Genomic DNA, 9,818 nt, shown 5'->3' with positions numbered 1-9,818 from the left:
ATAAAAACGTTCTAGTACATAGTACTCCGTACAACTTAATTTTAATTTGTATCAAATAAAACGTGTTACAGTTGTAAATAGTTGGGGAGAGACGGGTTATAAACGGTTTGGATTAAACGGGTTGTAAATGAGTTGCGTTGTAAATGAGTTGCGGTTTGTAAATGTATAGGGTTGAAACAGTTCGGGTTGTAAACGGTCCGGGTTGTAAACGGTCCGGGTTGAAACAGTTCGGGTTGTAAACGTCCGGGTTGTTAACGGTCCGAATTAAACGGATTTTCCCCTGATCATTAATGATTTTCGGATCCACTCAGTTCGGGTAGAAACGGTCGGGTTGTGGACTTGGCATGATGGTTTGTTTATTAGGTTTAAGGTTTTAATCAGGTTAATATTTTCGAGTGATTTCGGGTTCTGGTTGAATGTTATTGGATCAGATCGGGTTCCGGGTTCCCAGTCACGGGTTATTAATAATTCGAGGTTTAACGATCGGATTAAACCAGCGGATTCAAATTCAACGGCTCAGGTTGATTGACCGCACTTTACATAACGCTTAGGCTTTGGTCTTTTTTTCGACGGGTAGGCTTTGGTCTTTGTTGTGCTCTTATCATTCGTCCCGGCAACGTAACACCTTCATTTTGCCTTACTTATAATATTGTCTCATACGACGTCGTACCATTCATCTTCTTCCTTTGGCCTTTCTCTCTCCTACTTCACCCCAATTTTACGAAACCAAAACACCGACGGATCTACAGACATTCAACACAGTCAAACACTCAACACTATGAACTCCATTTCTCTCTCTCATCTCCTGGTAATTATATTAATAATAATTCATCTCGATTTATTGTTAATTTTCATTCGATTTTATTGTTTCAAATGTTTGAATTTTTTTGCAGAATTGAATCTGAGCTGTGTTTGAAGATTAATTAGGGTTGAATGTGATTAAGAATGTCGGGTGATGAGAATATTCCAGAAACAACATCAGCAGCAGGGATTGGTAATGTTGTTGAGGAGGATGATGATGATAATGTTGTCGGTGTTAATTCCGAGTCAACTGTTAACCAGGTACTTATAATTAAACATTAATGCTACTGATTTGATTGCTAATATTGGTTCTGTTATCTTTTTTGTTGATTAATTACTTGTTTTTAGGGATGTAAATCAGCTCATTTTGTTAACTATGATTAGAGTTGTCAAAGAAATGGTGATTATTTAGTAGAGTATTGTTCTTTAAGGTTTTTTGGTGGTTCGAAACAATTATTCTTTGTTGTGCCTCCTTGTGAATGGAATGAAGAAATTGGATTAGTCAATGATGAACCATACTCTTAAATAGGTTCAATATAGTTAAGAAAAACAATACATACATTTGTTGCCTTGTTGGGGTTTCAAGGGGGCGCGGAAACAAATAAGTATTCTTGAATGGAAATGGAAATGAGATGGAATGGAATGGAAGATCCTTCTTTGAAAGGGTGAGATATTTGGCGCAAGAGAGAAGGGGTTGATTTGTACCATTTTAAGTTATGAGTTGATCCATTTGGTTAGACTATGCATAGAGTATTAAGGAAATGGTAACGAGTTGATAAAGTATTTGGAAGATTGTGTTGTTCATGGTTTATGTGATCAAAATCGAATAGCATTCGAAACCTAAAGAAGAAATGGAATTAGTCAATTGTGAAACATGTCTAGTAGGCTTTATATAAAGGTGAGTGATTGAATCCATTTGATTTTTGGATCATAATGGACTCATTTATAATGGCTTGTTAAACTAGTTATGCTTCTTATTTAATCCGTAATGTGAAGTATAGAAGACAACCATGCATAATGAATTAAGAATCAATTGGAAACAGCCAGGATTTGAACCTGGAATCTCAGATTTGAAAGATTCATCCAATTTGCAACTGCAGCTTCTCTTGTCATTGGTGATTTATAATGAGTGAAGAGTGTGTTTTATGGCTTTTTATGTAATACAGAGTAGTATGTACGCCGTATTTGGTGGCTAGGAGAGTGTTATTTCATGAAAGTGTTGATGTTAAGCGCTTGGTAGTAACAGTCTTTTGGAAATTAATGGATTTAGTTGTCTTGTGTTTTACCATTGCAGGAGATGAGCTCAAGGGAAGCAAATTATGACAGTAATAACAGTAATGATGATGGGGTAATAGTGAATGCGGATAACAATGGAAGTGGTGGAGATTCTGATGGGGTGGTTGTGTCTGAGGATGCTGGGAGGGAAGATATGTTTCTTGATGCCCCCGAGGATTTAGGGGCCGACGGAAAAGATTCGTTGGCTCAAGAGAGTACGGAGTGGGAGGAAGACAGAGGTCATGAGCCCCAGACTCGGTTTAGTGGGTTGGACAATGAGATGCAGAACGATTACATGGTGGATGAGATGGAGAGGCTTCGAGCTATGCTAGATAAGACTGTAAATGAGAAAGAAAGCATTGAGAGGGAACACAAGGTTTTAAAGTGTTCTCACTGACTTTTTCCTTGTAAACTTTTGTAATTTTAGGTGGTTTTATGACTAATATTTTTTTGTTTGATAATGCAGGATGAGATGGAGATGGCTGCAAAAGGGGTTGCCAATCTTCGAGATCAGATGAGGGATTTAATTAATAAGCAGTTGCTGCTAAATGAAAATCAGTCTGGATCTCATGACCGGTTTCATGCAGGTGTTGAGCAAACACCACTGCATGAATTGATACATGAATGCTCCGTGTTTATTAGGAGTGCTGTAGAAGAGTTTCAGGATCTGAATACAAAATCAGCAGAAGCTTCTGTGTCGCGAGAAGTTGTCAATTCTTATATGAATTCGGTTCAAAATGAGTCAGCAGAGGTTCAGTTTCAGAAGGATCAGTACATGGAGGATGCTGCAAACAGAATGCTGAGTTCTTTCGCATCTGTTGTGTATGTGGGGGATTTATTGGATAGCTCTCTTGTAGGGAGGATAGCTCACATTGAGAAAAGTGTGTTTTCCTTGATGGAAAACTACAACTGGTTCCTTTATCAAGGTGATCAGCTAAGGCAGTGTTTGGCGCAGTTGAGGCCTGATCTTGCAGAGCAGACTGATTATGGGGTGATTTTTGCTGCAACAAATGAAGAGCTGCTTGGGTTCAGAAAGAAAGAAACAAATTTTGTTGAGAAGATGAGCCATATGGAAAGTGAAAACAGTAAACTGATGGAGCAACTTGGCATGAACAAGGCAATTGCTGACACAGCGAATGCAGAACTCGAGAAATTAAAAGCTGAACTCGAACAAGAAAAACACAGATATTCTAATACCAAAGAAAAGCTTTCCCTGGCTGTGACTAAAGGGAAGGCATTGGTTCAGCAGAGGGACTCACTGAAACAAACAATAGCAGATAAAACAAGTGAACTTGAGAAATGTCTCGTTGAATTGAAGGAGAAGTCCAGTGCGTTAGAGGCTGCTGAATTGATCAAGGAGGAGTTGGTGAAAAGCCAAATGTCAGGTGCATCATTGCAAGATATGCTATTCCAGAAGGATCGAATGCTTGAAAAGTTAGAAGATATTATACTTCAGAGTGGTATACCGGAAATATCAACTTCAGAGGATGTCTCTGATCTTGAATCTCGACTTGGTTGGCTTACCAAATCATTTTATCAGGCAAACGCTGAAATAGGAAAGTTGCAGGATGAAATTACAAGAACGAATGAATCACTTAATGAGGCTGAGGCAGAAATAGGTGCATTGCAAGTGGAGAATTCTAGAATAAGGGACACGGCTGCCAGTGAGATGGACCAGTTAGTTGCTTCACTTTCTACAGTTCTGGTGGAGAAGGATTATTTCAAAATGGAGTTGGACAATTCAAGCCATAGATATGAAGCAATTGTTCAAAGGGAGCATCAAGCTGTATCAGAAAAGGAACACATGTTAAAGACTTTGCTGGAGGCTACTGGAGTCACATTCGATGATGGGCAACCTTCAGAGGCAGGTGTGCTTGTAGAGCAATGCCTTGCAACAATGAAAGAACGGAGCAGTTCAACTCATGAGTCATCAGAGGTCAAAGATGATTTTTATCAAATCTTGCAGAAGCTCTTGTATGTGAAGGACCAAGACTTGGCTCTGCATGAGAATTTGTTGGAAGATGAGACCCAAAAGATGAAAATGGAGATGGATAAGTTGTTTATGGATTTAACAAAGGCTTCTGAGGAAATAGCCACTCTTAAAGAAGATAATGAGAAGCTGCAGAAGGGTCTTGAACGTACTGAGGAGAAATCTTCACTAATACGGGAAAAATTATCAATGGCAGTGAAAAAGGGAAAGGGACTGGTTCAAGAACGAGAGGGCCTGAAGCAACTTATTGATGAGAAGAGTTTAGAAATCGAAAAGTTAAAGCTTGAACTAGAGCAGAGAGAGGTAGCAATTAGTAACTACGAGAATGAGACTAGTAGTCTATCTGCACAGGTGCAGGACATTGCAAAATTGGAGAAAGATATTCTTGCCCTAAATGATCAGCGGAATCAACTAGAAACGGATCTCTCAGTAAGCAACAAGTCGTTGAATGCGCTGACAGAATCAGTTAGTAACATCTCTTTACCCGCAGATTCAAGTTTTGAAGAGCCTGTTGAAAAGTTAAGATGGCTTGCTGGGTACTTCAGTGAGTGCGAAGCTGTTAAAGAACATGTTCAGCAACAGTTGGAGAACGCAGTGCTTGAAGTTGACACTTTGAGTACCAAGGTCTCAGAAGCACAGTCAATTATCAAGTCTCTTGAAGATGCACTGGTAGTTGCAGAAGAGAAAATTTCTCAACTTGCTGAAGAGAAGGCCGAGCTCGAAGTTGGCCGAACGTCTGCTCAAGAACAATTGGAAAGAGCAATGCTGGAGGCACATTTGTTTGCTGAAGCTGATGCAGCTAAAATAGTGCTGGAAAATGCTCTTACAGTGGCAGAAACCAATATCTCCAGGCTTGGTAAGGAGAAGGAAGAAGCCGAATCTAGTAGAATTATTGCAGAGGCTGAATTAGATAAAGCAAGATCTGAAATTACTGATCTCACCAGCAAATTGTCGAATGCTACCACAACTCTGAAAACTCTCGAAGATACAGTGCCTCATTTAGAAACCAGAATTTCTGTGTTAACTGATGAGAACAATGCTGCCCAGGTAGTTAGAACTAACTCGGAGAATGAATTGAAGAAGTTGAAGGAGGCTGCTGACATTTGGGAAAGCAAGCTGCAAGAGGCACACTCGAGCATAAAGTCCTTGGAAGATGCACTTTCAAAGGCAGAGAATGATATCTCTGAACTGGACAGTGCAAAGAAAGCTGCTGAACAGGAAATATCAACATTAAGTGCCAAACTTAATACCTGTTTGGAGGAGTTGGCTGGAACTCATGGTAGCTTGGAGAGCAGGTCCTTAGAGCTCTTTGATCACCTTAAAGGACTTGAACAACTTGGGGAAGACGAGTCTTTACTCTCTTCACTGAGAAAATGTTGTGAGTCAAAATTTGAGAGTCTCGAAGAGATGGAAAGCTTGTTCAATAACATCAGGAGTTGTCGTGCTAAGTTGATTCCAGAACATGATTCTGTCTCAGAGGTAAGACGCAGTGATATGCATATAAAGTTATATCTGTTATTCTGTAATTTACTTTGCATTCACCTTTGTCATATCTGATATTCTCTTATTCTTTTCTTTTAATTTCTTTCATTTTGGAAGTGTTTTCACTTTCCACCATCCTCTTGATCCTCCTCCTGCTGGTAATGATTTAACTTTTTAGACAGGTGTTTATTTTGGCCATGTTTCGAGGAACCCCCCCTTATCTCAACCTTTTGAACCTTTCTGTGATGCTAAAGGCTAATTTCAAAATTTGAACTAAAATTCTTACGTAAAAGTCCAAGCGTCTTCTCATATTCTAAATTTTTTGTCTGTCAGTTTCCAGGGTTTGGGGTTTCTTCAGGAAGTTTACTGTTTGTTTTTCATTTGTCTGTTTTGTCAGGAACCATCTTGCCTAACAAAGTTACTTTCAGCCAGCCTTGATGACATCGTTGGTTTGGATAATATTAGTGGTCATGCAGATGCCTTAGAGGGTAGTGATATTTCTTTATATGTTCAGAAAATAGTGGAAGGCTTTCATATGAGAAAGAGGATCTTCACTGAGAAAGTTGATGGTTTATCTTCCTTTCTGAGTGAGTGTGATGCTTCGGTTGTGCGAGAATTACAGTCTACAAGCAAAGTGATAACATCTATGGTTGAGGAGCAGCAGTTTCTGGACCAGAAGGTGAAGAGTATGGAAACAGATTATCAGGTTCTGGAGGATAAAGTGACCCCTCTGGAAGACAGAATTTCAGTTTTACTGTCTGCTTGTACTGAAGCTACAGAAGTGTTGCAATCTGAAGTTAACAAACAGATGGCAGAAAGTACTTCATCTCTCGACCATGAAGTGGAAAATGAACCAAAGTATAGTGAAAACAAGCACGTGACAGCTACCGAGATGTTGTTACTGGCTACAACAAAAGCTTGTGGTGTGTGCAAGCAGTTGGAGAATTCAAGGAGCGAGCTTTCCTCACAAGTTGAGGAATTGCAGAATAGTCTGAACGAACTGAAAATAGTTGCAGACAAGAGTGTGGAGGAACGGGATCAATGCAATATGAAGGTCTGTGATTTGGAGACTGAATTAGCAGAACTACAAAACATATGCAGCGAGCTAAGACTTAAGCTGGAAAATTATCATGAAATAGAGGCTAACTTGAGGGAGAAAGATGTTGAGATATCGTCACTGCAGAGCAGTTTGACAATGAAAGAGAAAGGTGAGTATGGTAATCTCTGCAATTTTTCTCTATATTTTCCTCCCATCTGTTGAAAGTTGTCCACCTACTATTTTGTGACTCGCAATATTGTGCGCCTTAAATGCTTATGCTAGACATTTCTAGGGTGACGGAAGGAGAGATATCATTATGATTCATTGTTTTGTTCTTCGATTTCAGAGGTAGAAGAGGCACTTTTTTGGGCATCTCATGTGGAAAACCTCCTGAGCAGATCAAATAAGATTGATGTTTCAGTGGAAGATTCTCAGGGCGGAGACTTGGAGGGTCAGGGTTCATCCCAATTCAAGAAGCTGCTGTATGTTGTTGATAGTTTTCCTGAGTTGCAGCATCAAATTGAATTGCTTTCCAACGAAAAAGAAGAGCTGCATACTGCTCTTGCTGATCAAAGTGAATTTCTTTCCGACCAAAAAGAAAAGCTGCAGACTTATCTTACATATCAAATTCAATTGCTTTCCCACGAAAAAGAAGAGCTGCAGACTGCTCTTACAGATCAATCTCATGAAATTGAACATCTGAAGGAAAGAGTTCAAGAAAGTCTTGGCCATGAGCAAGAATTGGCTGTGGTGAGGAGAAAAATTATCAACATGGAATCTGGGCTTGATGGACTTATTCAAAAGTTCTCAAATCGAGATATGACCGGGGACCAGAAATCTGTTTCTACAGATGATTATTTACAAGTAATAGAAAAGCAGGTAGTGTCTGCAATCTCAGAATCTGAAAATTTAAAATCCAAGGTCCATGAACTTGAACTAGAGGTCAAAAAGAGCATCAATTCTAATCAAGAATTAGCAAAGTTTAAAGAACAATTACTTGATCTGGAGGCAGGTGTGCAAAGAATTATCAAGAATTTGGGAGGTGATACAACTAAAGACTCAAGTGATAGTTTACAAGTTTTGGAGAAAATGATTATGGCAGTGACTTTGGAGTGTGAAAAGTTAAAATCAAAAGACCATGAACTTGGCTCAGAGATCTGGAAGCACAGTGATGAGCTAGAGTTAGCGGAGGTTAAAGGTCAATTAGTTGATTTTGAATCAGGTTTGCAGAGGTTCATCGAGAAGTTGAGAGGTGATGCAATTGTGGACCAGGGGCCAACTGATCCAAGGGATATTCTACAATTGTTAGAAAAGAGGGTCATGTCTATAATCATGGATTCTGAAAATTCAAAATCAAAAGTCCATGAACTTGATTCAAAGTTGCATGGAAGTCAGAAGGCTGTGGATGAGTTATTATTAAAGGTGAAAGCACTTGAAGATTCACTTCAGTCTAGGGTTGTTCCCCCTAGTGCAATCCAGGAAAGGAGCATTTTTGAAACAGCTACACAACCCTCGGCATCTGAGATTTCTGAAATTGAAGATGTGGTAATGTCCTATTTCCTAGCCTTTTGTATCCTATGTTCTTTTTGGTTCACTCAAATTATTGATGTTCATGAATTGCGTTGCTAGATTATTTATAGCTTTGTTCACAGGGGTTTCTTTTATACTCCAGCTTGTAACTGTTGAGAGATTACGTGCAATATGTTTCTAAACTTTGGTATATAATTAGGTACTCACAAGGAATGCATGCTTTTGTTTTTTTTTGAAGTCTGATTCTGTCTCTCTCTTATCCTATCAGATTTCATGTATCTCAGAGTATTTATTTATGTCATTATGTTTTTCTGGATGGTGTGTTAGGCTATTATGAAATGCTGCATAGAAATATGTTATCATTTTTGCTTTTTGGTGAAAGAGGGGACAATCTCAACTGCCTAGAAATCTGTTATGTTTAAGTGTTTAGCTATTGCTGAATAAGCGCCTACTGGTGTTCGATTCTTTTTGCAGGGCACCGTATCAAAAGCTACAATTTCTCCTGTTCCATCTTCTACTCATGTAAGAACGTTGCGGAAGGGGTCAAGTGATCATATTGCTGTAAATATTGATTCCGAATCAAGCCGGCTGTTTGATAATGAAGATCTAGTTGAGGATAAAGGTGTGCAAAATAAAGGAGTTAGGAAGTTTCATGTTTTCAATTTATTTCCTATCTGGGAAGTTTGATTAAATTTCAACATTTTTTTGCAGGTCATATCTTTAAGTCTCTAAATACATCAGGTCTTGTTCCAATACAAGGAAAGATGTTGGCTGATCGAATGGATGGAATATGGTAAACCTCCATTATCTCATCTTGAATCGTATTTATATAATGTTTTCTGTTCAGTATGTTGGTTTGAAATACAGAACTTAGTGGTTGCAATTGAAGAGACATACTTGCTGAAAGAACATAGCGGCAAAATTTGTTAAAACATGCACTTCAAAGCTGAAAGATGGCCAATATCGAGTCTTTTCTCCATAATTTTAAAATGGATGCGATTTGGTTAAACTGTCTTGGGGAATTTAATGTTATGGCTTCATTTTGACAATCAATATGACAAGTAGTAAAAACTTCCACTTCTCAAGTTCAGAGTAAGACCCTGTTCTTTAGAGCTGAATTGAATTGAACTGAATGCTCCTGAATTAAATTGAACTGAATGCTCCTGAATTGAATTGAACTGAATGCTCTTGAACTGAAATGAACTGCACTGCCAGATAAGTCCTGAAATTGCAGTTAAGCCAAAAAGAACAGGGCCTAACTTATAGACATTGTTACCCGCTATTAACCTAACCTTACAAATGTAATTGATGCAGGGTATCTGGTGGTAGATTGTTGATGAGTCGGCCTCGAGCACGACTTGGGCTTGTTGCGTATTGGCTCTTCTTGCACATATGGTTACTGGGTACCATATTGTAATAAACTATGGTTGTAGCCTTGTAGGGATAGATTTCTAGACCACACGCAACAGTAACAATATTCATACTTTAGAATTGTTTTTCTTTTTTGACAGGAATACTTTAGAATGTGTATTAGAAATAGTGAAATCTACCAAATTATTTGATTATTTTGGCAGATGTTAATAGCCATATAGAAGTAATATTCATTGATTCATTTTCTGCCAATTCTGTTTGATAGATGATGTTTTCAATTCTAGTAGAGCAATAATGAAATATCCAAAGGACCAAAACCATGGCGTTTGA

At 38.6% G+C, this 9,818-nt stretch overlaps 1 protein-coding gene across 1 annotated transcript; it reads left to right on the top strand.

Moving 5' to 3' along the window:
• The first annotated feature begins 578 nt into the window (after window positions 1-578).
• Window positions 579-9,729, top strand: LOC110793748 (trans-Golgi network-localized SYP41-interacting protein 1). The gene is made up of 9 exons (XM_021998653.2): window positions 579-808; window positions 894-1,062; window positions 2,096-2,452; window positions 2,543-5,545; window positions 5,946-6,756; window positions 6,934-8,132; window positions 8,592-8,739; window positions 8,829-8,910; window positions 9,432-9,729. The coding sequence occupies exons 2-9, from the start codon at window positions 946-948 to the stop codon at window positions 9,532-9,534; spliced, it is 5,820 nt and encodes a 1,939-aa protein (XP_021854345.2). The 5' UTR covers window positions 579-808; window positions 894-945; the 3' UTR covers window positions 9,535-9,729.
• Window positions 9,730-9,818: the final 89 nt, after the last annotated feature.

The sequence above is a fragment of the Spinacia oleracea genome, chromosome 1 (assembly GCF_020520425.1).
Source record: "Spinacia oleracea cultivar Varoflay chromosome 1, BTI_SOV_V1, whole genome shotgun sequence".
NCBI lineage: Eukaryota > Viridiplantae > Streptophyta > Magnoliopsida > Caryophyllales > Amaranthaceae > Spinacia > Spinacia oleracea.
The sequence above is the reverse complement of the archived record's forward strand: the minus strand, read 5'-3'. Positions and strand labels throughout refer to the sequence as shown.

Bases quoted from the DNA above. Each gene is read 5' to 3' on its own strand.
- LOC110793748 (XM_021998653.2), top strand. From the start codon at position 946: ATGTCGGGTGATGAGAATATTCCAGAAACAACATCAGCAGCAGGGATT. The intron at 1,063-2,095 runs GTACTTATAATT...TTACCATTGCAG, and splicing joins CCGAGTCAACTGTTAACCAG to GAGATGAGCTCAAGGGAAGC. The intron at 2,453-2,542 runs GTTTTAAAGTGT...TTGATAATGCAG, and splicing joins GCATTGAGAGGGAACACAAG to GATGAGATGGAGATGGCTGC.